Source organism: Echeneis naucrates, chromosome 3 (assembly GCF_900963305.1).
Source record: "Echeneis naucrates chromosome 3, fEcheNa1.1, whole genome shotgun sequence".
In the NCBI taxonomy this organism is placed as follows: domain Eukaryota; kingdom Metazoa; phylum Chordata; class Actinopteri; order Carangiformes; family Echeneidae; genus Echeneis; species Echeneis naucrates.
The window spans coordinates 19,638,602-19,659,426 of record NC_042513.1 but is presented as its reverse complement, the minus strand read 5'-3'; the positions used below and the strand labels follow the sequence as shown (position 1 = coordinate 19,659,426).

General features: G+C 40.2%; 1 protein-coding gene across 2 annotated transcripts in view; it reads right to left on the bottom strand.

Annotated features, from left to right (window-relative positions):
• Positions 1 to 4,218: 4,218 nt before the first annotated feature.
• adamts17 (ADAM metallopeptidase with thrombospondin type 1 motif, 17) overlaps positions 4,219 to 20,825 on the bottom strand; it is a 99,490-nt gene continuing 82,883 nt past the window's right edge. Inside the window, exons 19-24 of one of the 2 annotated variants that reach the window (XM_029498833.1) lie at positions 20,253 to 20,412; positions 13,567 to 13,702; positions 11,076 to 11,280; positions 10,396 to 10,548; positions 8,270 to 8,447; positions 4,219 to 7,113 (exon numbers count right to left, since the gene is read on the bottom strand). In XM_029498833.1, coding sequence (XP_029354693.1) covers positions 6,962 to 7,113; positions 8,270 to 8,447; positions 10,396 to 10,548; positions 11,076 to 11,280; positions 13,567 to 13,702; positions 20,253 to 20,412 — 984 coding nt within the window. In that variant the 3' untranslated portion in view covers positions 4,219 to 6,961. The remainder of the gene's footprint in view (positions 7,114 to 8,269; positions 8,448 to 10,395; positions 10,549 to 11,075; positions 11,281 to 13,566; positions 13,703 to 20,252; positions 20,413 to 20,825) is intronic. The other variant, XM_029498834.1, reaches the window with a different exon arrangement.

Sequence of the window (20,825 nt, the reverse complement as noted above, 5' to 3'; positions counted from 1 at the left end):
AGCACAAAGGAAATGAATTACTGAGATTGAACAGAATGCAACAAGATGCTCCAGAAATAAAGCCTAGTGTGTTAAATATATAGGCTAAGGAGCATATATATGTATAAAAATTTTGAATTGGCATTATAACACCAACAAAACAAAAGATTCTGTGAGATTGTGGAGGCAGAGTTACAGTCCAGTCCAGTCTAAGCACCTCTGTCATGGCCAGCACACCCTCCCTGGAATTTGGTGATGGGGAGGGAGCTGCCAGTAGCTGCTCAAGGTTTATTCCATGTCAGCTTGTTCAATAAATATTTTACACTGAAGGGCACTGTCTATTTAAGCTGTTACACAGGGGTGGAGAGGTGTCACGTCAGATAGCAGCTTTGTTAAAAGCTGTTGAAAGATTTAACAATTCTTCCAACAGCAGCAGAGAGGCTCTGTTCAAGTTCATCAAAGATGTATACCTCAGACACAACATTCCCAGGGATACAGTTTTACTGGAGCTAGTAATGAGTCAGGACAGAGACTGAAAGTACTATCCAGAGTCGCTGCTTGTCCCCTCTGCCAACCACAGCCTGACTTCGTTCTTCAGGAGGTGAGCCTCACAGCAGATTCCATCACCTTTGTTCAGGAATTAGCTGTGGTAATCCTTGAGTCATCAGAATGTAGGGCGCGCTACATGTCACTGATTGGGTGTAAGGCAGTTACTCTTTTGGCCTCATGCCCAGTGTGTGTACAAACAATAGCTTTCAAGTGTTTTTGTAATGTCTATGGACAGGAGGGGGAAAAAAAAAAAAAAAAAATCAATGGAACTCTGGAACAGCTCAGTGATGACAGAAAGGGGAAACACCAGAGCCAAGTTGGGAGGCCTGTATGAGCAGGGAATGAATGCTAAAACCTAATTTGGCCTCCTGTACTGGGAAGCAACTTTCAAGCCATGTAAGTCGATAGCCAGTAGCTTACACTGCACCAAATCCTGGGTGCTCTTGGATGTACCAAACGGCTTTGGAAGTGCATGGGAATACTTCAAAATGGAGCAGCTCTTGCAAACACGCTCCATGTTGTATCCACACCAAGTATCACATGGTAAATACCAATCAGAGCGATGTGATTACGTTCAAACAGTGGACTTGGTTACTGAGGACCTGAAGAGGAGATTTGACCAAGATGGTAGGAAGCAGTATTGATGACTGTCTTTCCAGTCATCATGGGGCACACAATCAGGTGCTCAAGACTATTTTCTAAGGGGAAGGAAACCTCAATAAACTATGTCTCTGTATTTTCACTGTTTCCCCGGAGAGAACAATCTGGTTCATGGTTACATTTTTGTTATTGAAAGGTAACATATTTCCCCTCATCCCATTATCTATAGCATTTATCCATCAGGGTTGTGGAATGTGCTTGAGCCGATCCCAGGTAACATTAAGTAACCAGCCCATCACAAGGCCACCAAACAACCATTACACTAACACTTATGTTCAATTTAGAGTCACCAAAGCCAAAGTACCTGGAATTGAGCTGATCAGCGCGCAGCACTCAGCCATACAAAGCAGTATGCTCTGCTCTGTAAGAGAACCCAATGCACTAAAACAAACACAATATTCCTTCAAATATTTTATACCATCACTATTGTCTCCCCTTCCTCTCTCTCCCCCCTTTATGTTGAGACCGGTCTGCCAGGCTGTTCTTGTCCAGTCCACAAAGCAAAGTCAATTCTTGCCCTCTGCCTAACCTCTGCAGCTTTGCAAACTCAAAGAGTTTTAAGTTATCTGTTCTAGTTTCCAAAGTCAACCCCAAGATCTCGAGTGTCCTCCAAGATCCATCTCCATGCTGTGAAACTAAACACAGGTCACAGAACTAACACGCACCATTACACTAAAAATAACAGATTTAATAGAAAACACTCATCTTACTGACAGGGAGGATTATTTTTCAGAGTAGTATTTATTGGTTTGTGTGTTCCTGGCTGCAGAAAGATGACTCAGGTTTGTTATTTTGCTGATAAACAATAAGTCTCTGTCCTTAAATAACGCAGTGACATCTTACAGTGTGTGTGCGTGCGTGCGCGCGTTTGTGGGTAGCCGGTGATGAGCCAGACAGACAGAACCAGAATCCGTGAGTCAGAAGGCCAAAACATACAAACATATTCAGAGCATAATGGTTTAGCATTACATGGAAACACAGCTGTGCCACAGTTGACAACTGAAACTGTCCAGTTAACCGTTTGGTAGCACAAACACAGTAAAACTTGAATTTATCAGGATGACATTATGAACTGTGATCATGGAAGTAACACATTGTTCTAAATTAACGGAGTGAATTGTTGAATAGGTAAAATAACTCGAGGCTGGCTTCTTGAGTCGGTTTTGTGAGAAAGTTTTACTTCCGCATCCGAAAAAGCCAAAGCGGAAGTGACGTAGGCAGAGGGAGCGCAGTGAACCTGGGCAACAGGAAAACAATGAATCCTGATCTGTTCTGACACAGAAGAAACGTTCAATGTGAGAAAAACTTTAACCTGCAATTTGCACTTTCAAAGCGGCGGCCATAAGCGATTGTTGAGCAGCCTTCGTTTTGACTCCCGTCGGTGAAACAACAAGGTGGTGTCGCTCCTCCGCCTGCCATGACCACGCTGGACATGCGCACTTAACGGGTGCGGACTGGACATGCGCACTTGACATAATTCACCTTTTTTTTTTTTTTTTTTTTACAAACCGATCCGCGGATCACGTGTGTGCCGAACCGTAGATATTGATCCGGACGGATTGCACCACCAGATACTACAAACACCGAGTTTGCTGAGGACATTTCGATTTTATTGTTGTGTAACTGCACTGTGCTGATAGTTGTGCTGCTAACAAAGTTAAGAAAATAAAAAGTTATTTTCTCACCAAGCAATCCAACCTTGACCTTCAGTCGTTCTCTAATGCTTTTCTTTGTCCAGTGAAGGCACAAATGCTTATCCAAAATCAATACATTTCTGAGTTACTGGAAGATATTTTTTCAAATATCTCAAATATTCAAAGTATTCAAAGATACTTGAGATAGAATCAAATAGTTTTTTCAAGCCTTTACAAACTTCACAAAGTTTTTATTTTTAAAATGTCGCCATGCCTCCATATAGCTGTTTAAAATATATAAAATTACATATGTTGTTCAATAAATACCATTGATTGAAATCCTAATGACCAAAGAAAACGTAAAGAAAGAAAGTTGCATGTGTTTGTATTGTACAGCAAACGTTTTTAAATTTATTTTAACTTTATCTCAACATGACTTCTGTTTTTTTTTTAATGATGAAAATCGGCCAATCTCACTGGCTGACATTACCCATTGGAGCCAATAGGAATCTATGATAGAGACATGACTCAGGATATCATGGTGGATGAGAATTGATGGAGAAACAGAAACAAGTAATTGAGGTGAATAGAAAGATGAATCCAAATCTTACCTGACTTTCTTTGTGAGTGTTGCAAAGGGAGTAAATAATTAACGCTGTGTAATTTGGGCTCAACTCTAAAGGTGATGTAATTTCAGTAGGCACATATGCTTCAGCGAGCAAACCGATGATAGTTCAGATAACGTGCTAATATAATGTACATCTGTGGCCGTTTCAAGCAACAGAGTATCTTCTCTTTGCATTGTTGAGCAAAGGATGTAAATGAAGCTTAGCTGGGGTCACCCGCCAGTCAGCGGGTCCCTGGAACCCACCACTGTACCTGATCAATTCATCTGATTACTGGCTTTCAACGGAAATACTGATCCAACATTCAGCACATTGCACTGACACAGATCATTCTTGATAACACACATTACTCTGTTTACACATGAGACTTTGTTGTAAAGCTTCTGTAAACTGTTTAAACCTGTGCCCAAAGTTATGGTTCACATCTGTTTATGACAAATGGAGAAACGTGGCGCTTAGGGGAGCAAACACAACCACATTCACTATTTCTTCCTGAACTCTGCGCTGAATCTCATGGCTATATTCGGTCGCCACAAAGAGGGAATGAAAATAAATACTTCAATAAATCAAATAAATAAATTAATACGTCATATTAAGATTCAAATTAATTCTTAAAATTTCAAGCACGTTAGTGGATAAGTCATTGTTACTGAAAAATATTAATAGTAAACTATGCCATTATCTCTCTTTGCTGTATATTATGGTAATTTGGAACATGTATTTTTTATACACTAGTACAGTGAATGCTGTGAGAACCAGAAGAAGAAGAGAACAGTCTGCATTCTGGTTTAATGGTAAATCCACAGACCTTAATAGTAGGTCATACAAGTTTGGTTTTCAATGTAAAATCACATTTTTTTAATAATTCAACAAAATAAAAGAGAATCACTTTACAGTAGATCTGAAATAGAATTAAAATTTGATCAAATCATTCAGGTTGTTGCTCAGAACGGTCTGATGAATATTGAACACAGTACAAAATATAATGTGACTGCACAGGACAAACAGGACAAATGGTTAAATCCCTGTATAAACAGATTATTTACTCAGTTCCAAATCAGCACCATATTATACGTGTAGTGGCAGTTTATGTACCAAACATACTGCAACTAAAAAAAGTACAGTACAGGAATAATTAAGCATATTTTCACTGTATCAGCCAAAAAAAAAAAAAAAAAAAAAAAAAAAGATTCATCAATAAAAGCCAATGTTGTTAAATAACCATACAACACACAAAACAGATAACTGTTAACAACAACAGGACCATCACTGACAACAAGATGAATTTCACAATAGTGAAACAGGTCATAAGATAGCACCATTCAACCCCTTGGAAAAGATTGAGGCCTTTTGTGTTAAAACACACACACACACACACGCACACGTACACACACACACAAAGATGCATGTCAGCTCCAGGACTATTTGAATTGGCCTGATAAGGCGTATAATGATAGTTGATATTTGCTGCTGGTGAAAGATAAGCGACTCAGCGTTAATGAACTCTAATTATGACCGTTTTTACTGTTGGTTGGAAAAAAAAAAAAAACAAAAAACAAAACATTTGACAACAGCATTTAAAGTAGTGAAAAATGAAACTCTTAATCTTTGATCCCATTTCTAGCTGGTACCAATCGTCGATCGGAACATAATCATGTCATCTGAGTAATGAAATCTTATCATTGGCTTCTATATCTAACATACCATTAATAGACGTTGCTGTCAACAAACGCTGCATCTCAACCCACTGATGGTAAAACAAAGGTAACAGGGCATTAACTGGGATTACCAGTAGCTACAGATAGAGCCTCCTGATGGTGTTTGGAAACGCCACTTCTTATCATATAAAGGAGGAGCTCATCTGTTGACTGGCAGGTTGACACAGCAGGAAACGGCAGAATTAGATGACCTCTTAACATGTTTGCAAATATTTGCTATGAGGATCACTGCGTTGATAAGACAGGGTTTTCTCATTTGTACACCGTGCATATCAATGAGTAATTGAGGTGACGAAATAATTAGCACGCTGCCTGTCAGGGGCTTCAAACGGTCCTATGTTATCATCACCAGAGTTGCAACTGTGTAGTAGTTGGACTGCGGTAAACTGGCAGTGAGCAGTTTGCTATGGGCGAGGGAGAGTGGCGATGTGTGTGGTGAGGGAGTTAAGGGAATTAAGGCAGCGATACACATGAGGAGACATGTTTGTAGTGATTTATAGAGAGATGCAAGCATGTCTGGATGTTGTTAGTGGAAATAACTTGCTGACGTTCAGAACCTATTGTTCTGGTGTTTTTCTCAGTTACCATAGAGCAGAGCTCAATAACAATGAGATTGGGCTCTGGTTGTATGATACACATTTTATGTATGCAAAAGTATTTCAGATAACATTTGGATGCAGGGCACTTGAAATGGTCGGGGTTTTTCTCATTTACAACAGTAAAATGAAATGTGGTCAACTTCATCTTATTGACATGTAAGCTTTAGATATAATTTCTGGAGGTTTTTTCAAAATTGTTATTATTGTCATTTTATTTTGTGTGGCACCAGCTAGTTAAGAGTTAAGAGTTAAGAGCTCATTTCCACAGCCTCAGTTTGTTTCAAACGCAGCTGGATTGTGTTACGTCACTCGTCCAACAAAGAAGAATCACAAGCCTTCCTGTTGCAATAGAGGCAGTACAGCATATTAATTATAAACTGGACAACTCAAACTACCTTTCGAACTGAGGTGCAAAACAGAGAGCTGATCCCACTGCTGAATTGAAATGAAATGTAGAATTAACAGAATAATATTCTTGGCAAGACATTTTAAATCAGCTGGAGTGTAACTAAAATAAAATAAAGCACTAGCATGCACCATACACCATGTTCTGCTACATGGGCTATCCATGGCCCCCACACAGACCAGTGGACCAGTGGGTCTCCTATCTTAAGCTGGCTAGCTTCACTGTAATGTTACAGTATTTTTAGGTGGCTCCTGATCAATACTTATATCATTACATTATACTTAATCAAAACTTAAGTATCATAAGTTTACCGATATATAAACTTATTTACTAGGTGTTTGAAATTGCAACAATAAGCTATAATACAGTACAAGAGAAAAGAAATACAATGGAGAGCATAATTAAAGAAGGTAGTAGCGGGGGAAGCTCTGGCTAACTCCCGCGTTATCTGATAGACTTGCCAGAAAACGTTTACCTCAAGCACAAAAATCAAGCACTTATTTTCATCAATCATTCTGTGCAATAAAGCCATCTGGACTGGCTTTCCAAAAGCTCCTCCACTTTTTTCATTTTGGTGTACAGCAAAGGAAATACTGGACATTTTCAAGTCTCCATCAAAACCAGAAGCTTATGAGCCCATTTCAAAATGGTGTACTTGCCATTTTCTTTTTTTTTTTTTTTTAAATACAAAAGTTCCATCAATAATGGAAACTGTTTTTTTTAATTAACAATATTAAAAACATTTACAAAATGGAGCGCCATTCAGAGGAAAGTAAATTTGATTTGGTCATTAGCTCTTGTGTAGTATTTTCTTAGCATAAAAGTCCCTACAGGTTTCACAGCAACGCTGGTACCACCTCATGTCCTGGCAGAGGTTCTTCTCCCGGATCACACGGCAGTACACCGTCCACTGGTCCCCCATGCATTTGTACGTCAGAGCAGCTGGAGGGGAACAGGAAGGGGGTCAACAGGTCAGAACACAGGTAATTTCATAAAGTGCTTTGCCCCCCCCACTGAACAATAAAATGTTTGTAAAAATGCAATTGTTTAGTGATCAGAACTCACCAGTTCTTGTTTTGGACATTAAATGGAAGAAAAAAATATAATCTTCAGTCGTACCCTTAAATTTAATATCAAGTGACTTTAATGGTATAACTCTAAAACAGACTACCTTAACAACAGACTGACGTCCACCTACCACTCCGAGCAAATTCTTGCTCCAACAACCTCAAAGCTCACTCATCAATGACAACCAAACTTATCAATCATATGAATAATACAAAGTTGTTCACAGTCAACATTTTTCTGGACCTTAAGGCACACAATGACTGACTAATCAAGTTCAAGTCACTTTGTGCATACACTGGACTACTCGTCCATCACAGGACCAACACATAGACACTGACAGAGACAAACAACCACTCACACTCACAGCTACAGACATCGACCTACACATTGAGGTCTATGGACGGTGGGAGGAAATTGGAGCACCTGGAGGAAACCCACGCAGACACAGGGAGGGCATAAAAACTCAGCACAGAAAGGGGAATCAAACCTGTGACCTTCTTATTGTGGGGCAACAGTGTTAACCACTATGCCACCATGCTGCCCTGCTTTCTACAGTCATGTGGGGCTGCGGAGCTGTTGATGAAGATTACGTAGCAGCATTTTTAAATTGAGGCACCGTTGGTCACAGATCTAAGTTACTTCACAGCAGATCAGCTAAGAGCTGATGGAGAGCCCTTCGCCCAAGGCCAAGTTGAACACACACAATTGCCCACTTCCTGTTGACCTTTCACCTCTGCAAACTGCAAGTGCATGACAGGAGTTCTGAAGAGAATTTTCGAAATGCAGAGCTTCAAGTGCCTTGTTGAGATTCTGGAGATGACCCTTACCCTCTGGCTTGCACAAAGCACCAGTGACCTTTCAGAGATTAGTGGGTGAAGTCTTAAGAGGAACAGAGATCTACACTGACCTGGTGCAGCGTGTGTTGCATGTTTTAGTCCTCCAGCTCATACCTTTATAAGAGCTGAAAATGTTCATTTCTTATATTAATTATATGACATATCTCTCATATCTCTTGTGACGAGGGTCTCACCAAGCCTGGGGGATGTGATAGTGTTCACATTGATTTTCTCATTGCAAGCTCCATGATGACATGGTCGGTAGGTTGGTGGTCTCAGTGTGGCTGGGCAGTCGTTACCGTGACGACCAGTCACTTTGTGCATACACTGGACGACTCGTGACTGCAGGCCCTTCCCACAGGATGATGAACACTGGAACAGCAGATGAAAAGACAAAGTGAAACAAATAAAAAGCGTCATAAAAGTCAGCAGTTTATTACAAAGCAGGAAGACGGACAGGAAACTGGAGCAGCCCAGACAGGCACAGGTAAAAGCATACACTGGAGATTCTCACCTAATTTATTACCTCTGTAAACATCTTCCAAATTAGTTTTTGAGCTCACGCTCCAATTTCAAGTCTTACGCAATACAAGATAATGCAATCTTTACAGAGGCCTGAGGCCTGAGATTTAGTTCTCAGAAGGATCTGAGAACTAAACTTCTTATTCACGCTGTGCGTACGTTGACTTATTTGACTAAATAATGAAATCCATTGCCTGTTAATGTCAGATTTTTCTGCATGTTTCTCTGGTAAGAGCATACAGAACTGTATATTGTATCTTGTTGTCCTGCTGGTCTGTTGTGTTTCAAGTCTGTGGGAGGGTCTTTGAAATAAGCTAATTAGAGTTTTATAGTAGTGTTGTGTCATAACTTTGAAAACATTTCTAAACCATCAGACCAATGTAAAAAGTTTGTATTTTTCCAGACCTGCAGTAATGAAGTCTGCCTGTGCCTGTTGGGAACTCCCTCTTTTCAACAGCATGGAATAACTAAGGTTTTTGGACATCTAAGGAATAATGATGCCTGTACATATACACAAAGACACACACACAAGCCATTCCGGAAATAATTTAAATATATGTTATGAAATTACAGAATATATGGAACAAAGTTTGAGTACTATAATAGTGAGCGGGGGCTTTATAGTCAACTGCAGATTTATTAATGAATCCTCTGCATACAGCAGCATTTTCTCTTTCAACTCTCTCTCTCTCTTATATATATGGACACCACTGCCCACCCACAAAGTGGTTTCTTTAGTTTTAGCAGAATGAGACGTCTCCCTTTCAGTCTTGATCATTGATATGCGGAAGGAGCATCACTGAATGATGATGATCAAATAAGTTGTAAACAGAGCAGCTCAGGTAAACTATTTGGGTAAAATGTCAACTTGCTGAAACTGATAAGAACAATGACAGTGTTTGAAACATAACGTCTCAGAGTGTCCTGTTGTTGAGGTCAATCCTACAGGAGGACACGCTCTGGTTCTTCCAGACACCCCTGTGTCCATCCTGCTGATAGTACAGAGAGTCCCTAGTGCTATGATAATGAGACCCTCAGTGAGAGCAAAATACCTTATATGGGTATCAGCAACAGTCTCTGACTCTCAGGGCAAACCCTGAACTAGTTTCAGCCAATAGGATTCCTTCTTATCCCTCCGTGGGATATTACTAAACGGGGGTTCATTCACGGCCAGGGCAGATGGTGCATAAAGGCTAACAGCAGGAGTTCTGCAGCAGACTGAAGTGACATTATGCACATCACTATCAGTAGGTATGTTTCCGTTACCCCTAGAAATGTGCTAAACCTAAATATCGCAAAAGAAATACTTAAATTTCGAAAATGTAAGTTTTTACGGTTTCATGAGATGGTTTTTCAGACATATTGATATAGATGTATATCGCAAAATGACCAGCCATAACCAACATGACCAGTTCACTGCAAATCAGTGCTCCAAAACCATGGTAATGCAAAATGCTTTGGTCTTCCTCAGAGTCTCGCAGGACATGACTTTGCAAGAATTATGGGAATTTGCAAGACTAGAGTTTATGAGAATTACGATTCATTTGCAAAACACCCTTAAATAGAAAAATCTGCTAGTTTCAATTGTACTTTGTCGAAATGTTTTTAGTTTTATTTTGCGGAACACTGTAATGTTCAAGTAGTGATTCCTCTGTTCTCGATCAGGCTTCAATAAACATCCTTTGTGTAAAACTGTTTGTTTTCATGCTTCATGGTGACCGAATGCTTTCAAAGAGTGAACGAATGATGAATGAATGATTGCACACATGACACAGAGACAGACATGGGACATCTGTACCTTGGACCAGTCTCCAGTCTTCCACTCATAACATCTGGAGTGGTCCTCACAGGGCTCCTCTTTGGTGGGTTGGGACAGAGGATCACACAGACCCTGAGGGTTTGTGCATGACACTGTCCGCCTGCGGACCCCTTTACCACAGTCTGATGAACACTGCAAGAAATGGGGACGTGAGAATCGAAAGAGCATACTTAACAACACAATAAAGGAAGTCAGTGGACCTTTTAGATTTTCCATATTACTTCATGAACATTTCCTAAAACATCCTCAGCTACCCTAAAAGTCCTAAAAAGTATCCAATTAAACAAATGAAACTAAAATATTATTTTTGATCATTTATGCATTGGAAAATGAGCCAGTATTAAATACCTGTGAGGGGCAAAAGAATTTAAAGTGCTTGGATTAGCAGTTAATGTGAATAGTCTGGTCCTAATCAATCAGCCTGTGTGTCACTTCTCCTGCTGCATCTCTAAACTTACGGTAGTTGATCTAACTCAGAGTGACACAGCGACTTTCATAACCGCCATTATTAAAGCTGCAAAAGTTTGAACATTTCATAGACAGTTGTGATGGTGGGTACCTTCACTCACTGAAGTGTTGCCTGGAGGGAATGTACACTTCCTGCCTATGATAAGGACGTATTTTTCACATCACATCAGCACAGTGCATGCAGGAGATACCTTGGACCACTCTGAAGCCTCCCACACGGTGAGGCAGAGCCGGCCCTCACAGCCCTGCAGGACAGGAGGTTTCCCTCCTTGGCAGTACAGGTCTCTGGTGTGGATGAGTGAGCCGTTCTGCAGGTGGTAAACACAGACCACATCCCTCTGCTGAAGACCTTTACCACATGTGACAGAGCAGGATCCCCACTCACCTGTCACCCACCTGTAAGAAACAGAAGGTTTTAGAAACACTTTATATAATCAATTTTGTTTTGTTTCTGAACAGGGAGATGATTGTGTGATTGTATATATAACAACAATGACCTGGAATACAAACATGAATGGTGGGTTTAAAGAAAGGCTGTATGAGAAAGCTCACAGATACCAGGAGTTCAGCAATTCATGTATTATGTATGTCTGTATTTCATCTGGGAATAATTCTGCCAATTTGATTTGATGCACAGAATTCATAAATGGCAGTGTGGTTTTGATTTATGACCAGTTCCCTTTGATATGTTCCAAGAAACACAGTGTGGTCTACACTTGTAAGGATGTGTGATTATCTCCCAAGCTGAATAGTTCCATGGACTCTGGGCCTGAAAAGTGATTGCTTAAACCTGCATGATGACCATCAGTAGATGTAAGAGCTCAGTAAATATTTCCTTTATTTCCTTTTATATTATTTTATTATTATTTCCTCCTATATTTCCTTTCCTTTTATGGCTTTATGGTCTCAGTCTCCTGTTTTAAGTCTACAATACAAGTAACCATTAAAAGGGGGATGCAATGTGTGGATGTCATGGTGGGTTGACACTGATAGTGGGGTGTTAGGCCAACCGGTGCAATTACAGATTCAAAAATGTCTTCTGTTTTTAAATATCAAGTTTCTTTTGAGTACGGTCTACATTTATATAAAAGCCAGTGATTGTAAATATTGTATCAATTGTCAATTGTATCAGATGTGGACGTTTTAATGTTCCAAATCAGCTGTTATCCATGTGTCTATGCTGTTTAAAGGTTGTTTCTTTTACATGTGTCAAACAGGCTTGTGAACCAGTTCCTGATGTTGGTGGTGTCCCCACTTAAAGCAACTGAAATTGCTGGCCGCGTGGTTGGAATGAAAGATGGCCACAAGGTTTTTATGCAACATTTACTCAAGGCTGCAACTCCCGACATACCCAGGCAAATTCATGATGTAATTGTTCTCAGATATTTTCCCGTTTCTGTTAACAAAGGATCAAATTTGAAGTGATGAGTTAATCACATTGCAAATCAAAGCTGTTAGCAATCATTTCCAAGCTGCTGTGCTGCTAAAACCATTGTTTAAATGAATTGAAAACAGTTGTGCCGTGTGTATAGTGGTTGATCACTGAGAGACCAGACAGGCTTTTAACCTTCATCAGCTTTAGCAGAGCTCAATTTTTGAGTACATATTAAAAGAAAGTAACCAATAACACTGTGATGAAACGCAGAGCAGTAAAACAGATTGAAAGGTTAGAAATAGGTCATCGCAAATAATCGGATGAAGTCATGCAAATTGTTATGTTGACAACTGCAGCTTCAAAACTGAAAAGAAGCTAAAAGGTCGTGTAGAGCAGTAACATCAATGAGCTGACACTGAATTTGTAGCCCTGACATCTGATACATGTGTTTCAGAAATAATCTAACATTGTAAAATTTCCTCTTTTTCTTCATCAACCATTGCAGTTATTTGACAGCGACCCACTCACTTTCTGCTGCTCTGTCCAACAAATACACTTTATTTTTATTTGCATTCCCACACATCTTCTGCCACTTTATTCTGGACTGGATCGGGTGGGGCAGCAGTCTAAGCCGAAAAGCCCAGACTTCCCTCTCCGCAGACAGCTCCTGTGGCTCTTCTGGGGGGATCCCCAGACCTGCACGAAACACCTCCCCAGGGAGGCGTCCAGGAGGCATCTGATAGAGATCGCTGAGCCACATCAGATGGCTCCAACTCTACTTTGAGCTCCTTAGGGTGACAGAGCTGCTCACCCTACTGTGCATCTAAGGGAGTGGCCCACCACCCTGCAAAGGAACTCATTTTGGCTGCTTGTATGAGGGAACTTTTCCTTTCAGTCAGGACCCAAAGTTCATGAAAATAGGTGAGTTTGGAATGTAGATCAACTGGTGAATCGAGAGCTTCGCCCTTCAGCTCAGCTCCTTCTTCACCACGTCAGACCGGTACATCGCCTGCATCACTGCGGCTGCTGCACCGATCTGTCTGTTGATCTCACGCACCATTCTTCCATGACTCATGAACAAGGCCCAAAGATACTTTAACTTAAACTTGAGGCAAGGACTGCCCTCCAACCTGGAGAGAAAACCGCCCTTTTCCGGTCGATAACCACCAATCATCATCCTGACCGCTTCACACTCAGCTGCAAACCAACAATTTAAATTGCAGCCAAATATGTCCAAAAGTCCACAAGAACCTGGGAAATATGAAAACTACTATGTGGTTGGTTGTGTGCGTGTGCACGCGCCTCACCGGTACTGGCAGGGGTGAGAGTTGCAGAGTCGTACTTGGGGCTGTGGTCGGTTCTCAAGCTGACAGTAGCTGTCGTTGACCACCTCCATGGTTTTATTGGCGATCCTCATACAGGAAACCACTGTCCTCCTCTCACCTGCACACACACATAGATACACACAAGTAACAAAGAAATGAACACAAACATTAATCAGTTTTCGAGAAGCTTTGGACCTGACACTGAACTAAGGTCAGTGAAGGGTGTGACTGAAAGAGGGGTGCTATGGAGCTTTGAGGACAGACTTCTGGGATTTCTAGTAATCTAAAATCAGGAGGTTAGTTTAGTTTTTCTCATTTGGGATGTCTAACAAATTTAACCACAGCACTCAATATTTAAGCACCCATATAGTTTGGCCTGACCGCCAGAAAATAATTGAAATCACAGCTAATCACATCACATGCAAATTCTTAGGTATTATAATGCACAGTTTGACACATGACCCAAAAATTCCAAAATGAAATGCAAGTATCATTTCATCATACTTACAATTTTTCAGTGAAAATAAACCCAAATATTGCCATTTCACCTCTTTATACATCTCTAAAGAGTATAAAAATAGACCTCCATATGGACTATGATTGTAAAGCCAAGTTCTATATTTATAGAGTCAAAGTATTAAAGGTCTCTGTCCACAGAAAGATGCTCACAACATTCAGAAACTGAAATTAAAAGCCAACCGTCAGTTCCTCCAGCCCCGTCTCTGGACCAACCTGCAGGTCTGCAGGAATCGATTCCTCTGAGGGGTTAGTTGGAGAGTGCTATATTTTATTCGGAAGAGAAAACAGGCGCAGATCGTTTCCTCTGATTGCCTGACTGACATGTTGTTACTAGAGCTCCAGAGAGAAGCCTGAGACAGGACATATAAACACTGAGACGGTGTTTGACTCTGAAAACAACACATAAATCTTCTTATGGTTATTACCGTTTCAGATGAAACACAGAAGATAAAATATGGCCCTTTTATACCAGCAGCTTTAATGTCTGGAGGAGCTAATGATTTACAGCATCATGTGAACTAGTCACCTTTATCAATGTTTCAGTGGAATGCAAAAATCAATCCACTTAGGACTGTTGGAATGAACTTAAAATCCCTGTCTCTGCGGACAAAATGTCAACAGCTGCTCCACTACTGAACTGCTGCTTTAGTGAACCGTAAACAACAGACCCACACACACGAATACAAATAGAGGCATCATAGTGTAGTTTTAAAAGGTTTTTCTAGGAAAATAAACCATTTATTTTGGAGTTGAACCTTAAAATTCACAGATAAAATATTTTTCAGTCGAATATTATTTAAATATTTGAGACTGTTTCAACAGTTTGAGAAAAGCATCTGACAACAGCCCTTGGATATAAAGAAAAAAACTAAATAGTTTGTCCAATTACAACTGCTATTCTTAGATATAATGGTTTAATAGAAGAATTTACTGTGCTTAGAAAAAGTAGATCATCCCGAGTTCAGAACAGAAACAGGGACAGGGATGTTTGGACCAGCAACAAATAAAAGGACAAATGGCCAGACCCTCCTTTCATCTCTGCTGTTTGCATTAGCCACCAAATTCTAACGTGCTTTAACTGGTGATCTGAAGGGTGGCACTATTTCCCCCACAACAAGAAGGCTGTGGGTGCTGCATGCCAGTCCGCTGGGGCCCACTGACCCAGCAGCTGTGGGGGTGAGGGGGTATCAGATTCTCTTTCTATCCACTGATCAAAAGCAGGCGGGTTCGAGTGAGTAACTCTGAACTACCTGTAGGTGAGAATGTGAGTGTAAATGGTGTTTATGTTGATGTGTCCATTCCATTGAAGGATGAGTTTCTGGTTCAGATGATGGAAGTGAGTAAAAGATTCATACAGTAGATATTAAGTGCTGATTAAACTGATCTAACTCTATGTGTGGGATTGTTGCCTTTTTCAGGAAGATTTCTTTGAAGCATGGTGTGTTTTGGTTCCTGTCTGAAGCACTATTACTCCTTTGCTAACTCAGCCGTGCGCTTACAGAACTATATCAGTGATGCGTGCCCTGAGAGTCAAATCATTAATTCACGTGGTATTTCAGGCAAACAGATAAATTCTGATGCATTGTTAAAAAGAGACAAGCTGAGCAGTAGTGGTCTTGCCCCTGGCTGCTTTGCTGACTACTAATCCAGAAGCACCAGACCTCATAAATTGAAACACTTTGAGCACTGGATGCCAAGATTACTCCACAGTGGGAGGATTAGAGCCGATCAGAAAAGGGGTTAGGTTCGCCTTATGTGATTGTGTGTCTCTGTGTGTCCACAGGGGAAAGCCTGATCTGTCTAATATGCTGTAGATCATAGCGATGGAATCAGCAACAGCCCCACCGGTCTGTTTCCTTATCCAATCTCCCGATGACGCTCCCGGACCCCACACACCTGCACAGCTCATCCACAGCAGTTTCTCCTTAACTCACTTGTTTCTCATTGTTTCAGCATCGGGCAAAAATCAGCACCTGATGTGACCCCGATCTTTGATTACTTCAACTGCTGATGCCACAAACATTATTCCATTCATGTAAGATATTTATTTCATTGGCATGAATACTTATTGTTCTTAGTTTTTAGACTCAGATGTTTCCCCACAACAGGCTGAACTAAATGTGGCATAAATTCAACCTGGTTCGAAAAACTGTCTTCTTCCTGTGTGAGATATTTAACACACCGTCATGTTAGTGGATCCATTTTAACTACACTGAATGAAAATATAAATGACACTTTAATTTTACTTTTCTCAGGTTCAAATAAAAGAAATATTCATGTATTGGGTTTGCTAAAGAGTTTAAGCCTGTAAGTGATCCACCTTGCATGTGAGCCGTCAGGTATGATTTGAGCAGGCCAATGGGTAGATTATATTACATAGCAAGTGAACTAAATGTGCCATATTTGGACACCTGTTCAGACTGTTGGCTGACGAAGCAGTCTGTTCTCTCTATCACTGTCAGGCCAGGCCATGTTCCTCTGATTAACCAGGTCAGATGGTCAGCTTTTTGTTTTTAGGGTTTTTTTTTTTTTTTTTTGCATCATTGCCAGAGTCTTCCATAAATAAATTACTAAATTATTAAGTTATAACTACTACAATATCAACACACAAATGGATTCTGAGGTACTGTGGTGAAGCAGAGACTATAAAACCACTTGATCTGAATCACTCACAGGTGTAGTATAAGCATGTACGATGATGACGAATGGGTAAAAAAAAAGGAAAGGATGAAGTAAAAATGTATAGTTCCTTGTTTGCCTGTTGCATAGCAACCAACATGCGTTGTGTGCAGGCAGCCAGGATTATCTTTATTTTGTTTGTTTGTATTTATTAAAAATGTGAATTGAGGAAATAAAAAGAACTTTTTATTCATGTATGCATCACTAAAACTTTTTTTGCCACACTTCATGACTATTCGCATACTGTAAGGGGGTTGTCTACTGCGGCATGTCCAGGGACACTGCTCAAACAGTTCTTATGAGGACATATTTTTCTCTTACTCAACTGCTGTAGCTATTTTTTGAGCACATATCACATTGTCCTTTTTGTAAAGAGAATTTTTTCTCACCCCGAGATAGCAGCACAGTACAGCATCATGGAAACACAAAGGAAAAAAAAAGACAAGAGTTTCTTGTGATCATGATTCAGCCTCGTAATCATTATGAGGACTGAGCTGATTATTTTGTCCAGGAGATGAGGTCAGGTGCTCATGGATTAGAAATCAGTGGAGCAGTTGGAGGTAAGACCACCACAGCTTGGGGTATTGCTTCTCTGGGGTCGAACAGATTTCAGATTCAAAGTAGATCTAAGACTTGACATCCAGAGTGCACATCTGATTAGGTAACCAATGGGCACCAATTTACCAACGGTAAATACACTGCTGATTTAATCACTGTGGCTACGTGTCATTTTGAACCTAATGAAATCCATGCCCTCTGAGATGTCAATCTCTTTCTCAGCCAGAATTAAAGTTTGAATTTTTTTATTTAATTTCTACATCATAAACTTTAAAGGATATTGAAGTTGTACAATAATACAGTAGTCAGTTTTAGATATGACGATTTGCCTTTACAGTAGGAAACATATATGTATTAATAATCATGAAGTATGTTGTGCAGTTCCTTTATTAACTTATAATATGAACAGGCTTTTAATCTTTCTTTTCATATTAAGTAACAAATAGTTACATGGTGTTTTTAATATAACTGCATAGGATCCTCTTTCTCTCTCTATCATCCAAATCAGGCGATGCAGATGGCCGCCCACCCTGAGTCTGGTTCTGCTCAAGCTTTCTGCCTTTTAAAAAGAAGTTTTTCCTGCCACTGTCGTCTAGTACATTGTCTTAGTGGGAACTGTTTGGTCTGTAAATAATTTTAGTCCTGCTCTATTTGGAAAGTGCCTTGAGATAACTTGTGGTTTGAACTGGGACTATATGAAAACTGACTTGACTTCACACTTGACCTCATATTGCTGTCTGTTAATGCTTACCTTCTCTTTCATGTGGGGTGAGCTGTTGGTCCCCACTTTACAGCCACTACTTTCAGATGGCTTTTAATTGATTTAAAACCATTTGCTAGATTAAAGTCTTGCACCAAAAATTTTATTTATTGTTTATTCCATGTAAAATGATGGGATTTTAATTTGCTGCTTCAGACCTCAGATTGTTCTTGATAATCATTTACAAAAATCATCCATCCATCAATCAGTCTATCAACCCATCCATTCTATACTACGCCTATCAGTATTGCTGGAGTCAATCCCTGCTGAAATTCAGCGAGCGCGAGCTACAATCTGAACCCACACATGCACAGGGAGAACATGTTTACTCCACACCAAGAGGCCCAAAGCCTTGCGTCAATGTGGCTTAGGATTTAGAACGTCCACGAATAAGAGGTTTGGTGGTTCGATCCCAGGCTACTCCAGTCTGCATGCACACGTGTCCTTGAGCATGACAATGAATCCTAAATCATCTCTGATTATTTGGATTTATGGTTGGAGGACGACTTCTTCTTGTACTAGGAGGTGCCCATATATAATCATATACTGCAAAATTGGCAAGACGACGGCTGTCACCAAATCTGGACATCCACATCTCGGAAAACCATCTCGGAGGATGTCCACTTCTTGAAGAAGTTATTGTTGAGGACCAGGAAACATGACAATTAGGAAAAAACAAATAAGATGGTTTGTCTAAGATGTCAGCTTGCCTGCGCGGGGCTAACGTGAATCGAGTCTAATCGATTGCTTTGGTGAAACCTGGAAGTCTTTCAAAACATGCCTACGCAGGATGTGCTTCAACCTTCTGGGGAGTTGGTGATAGACATATTAGACCTTGCAGAGCATGTGGAAGCAGACCTGCTGATCCAGAGCATGTAACGTGTGAAGCAGAGGAATTTATTGAAGTTGTTGGTGTTATTTCCGCACTTTCCGACAAAGATACTTTAGAAGAAGTACTCCACCACTTTAGACACAACACACACAATGACCGGGACATTACTCATATTCTCACCTGGAACGCGCAGAGGTGTGCTTGTTACAAAAAAATAAATAAAAAAATAAAAAAATAAATAAAAAATTACAACTAAAAACAATGAACGAGTAATGTTAGACTAGTGCAAAAGTAGCGAGTAACGAGCGCATCAATAGAAATGTAGTGGAGTAAAAAGTACAATAGTTGTCCTTCAAATGTACTTTTACTTAAAGTAAAATAATACTCAAGTAAAGCACAGATACTCAAATGCTGTACTTAAGTACAATACTCAAGTAAATATACTGCTACTGTCCACTCCTGGCGTGAATGGGCGAACTGAGGTTCCATTGAAAAGAAGTTGAGTATTATATATATAATACAATATAATAATACAGTAAAGCTCCATAAAGATGCAGTCCTTTTGACTGGGTTTGAATCCTGAGCCTTGTTGTGTGACCAGACACTTTACCGTCCCTCCGGTAAGGGGGATTCTTAAATTATTGCAGATTTCCAGGCAGAAAAATGAACATCTGGTCTACATGTTGTGTGTACACCACCTCCTGTTGACCATGTTGGTGTTCAAAGACAAGCCTCCACTTTATAAATGGCTGTTGTGATGTTTGCTGTCAACAGCTGGCAGGAAAGTTACTTGACCCCAAAATCAAGCTGTTGTTTTTCTTGTATTTATCCTTCTTCCTACTCAGCAAAAAACCAGAGAGTTAAGGTGGGGGACACTATTCCCCTCCTTTATTTGCCAGTTCTATCAGGACTGATGCTTTAATTGGAACAAGACTTTATCATGGTTTGATTACAGTAGTGGAATATTTTTTCCATATTTCATTTCCAATGTCATTAAAGTGAGTATTTGTGGATTTATGTTAACAACCAAATGCCCCTAATGAAGCAATTCTGAATTTCATAATGTCCTGATTTTACAGATGGCTCTTGAGCTCCTCAGATCTTTATAAGAAAACAAGAATAAAACATAAACACAAATGTTGAAAACCTTGGCAAAGGCAATTCGAAGAGAATCAAACCAGATGACAATCATAAAAACATTTTCTTTGTTGTAACTGAACAAGATCTTACTATTGATGCAAACTCCTCCCATATGATACAATTTTGCAAGGAAAGCTCAGTGCACAGTGTGTAATGTAAGGCTGCCTGTGTGTGTGTTACCTCCTCCACACTGGACAGTACAGTCCTGCCAGCTGCTGTGTGTCCAGATGTAGAGATACTCTTGTTCCCTCTGCTCCTCACTGCTCCTGTCCTGAGATGTGTTCAGGGACACCGTGTACTCGTAGTGGATCCCGTAGCTCTGGTCATGGAAGAGCAGTACCTGGGAACAGGACAGAGATTCAGTTGTACCTGAACTTTTCTGCCCCCCCACCTCTAATTTTATCTGCCATCTGAATACCACATGTCTGTGGTTCAGGTTTAGCTCATTCTCTGTTTTAATAAATTCATGCTCTCCCTTTTTTCTGTCTTTCTATCGCTGTAACTGTGTTAAAGGCAAAAACATTTGCAGGCAATTCCAAAGAGTTTGCAGACTGTATATGCAGATAACAAACGAAAATATCCAACTGAAAGGTGGAATTCATTTACAGTTACAGTTCTCTTCACAGCCAGTATGAACCAGAAATAATTATTATCCAGGCTAGAAGTCTCATAGCTGTGGTAATATTGCTTTTAAATCTTCCTCTCTGGAAACAGTGGTGTGCTTCTATTTTGAGCAACACTGTGACACGCAAA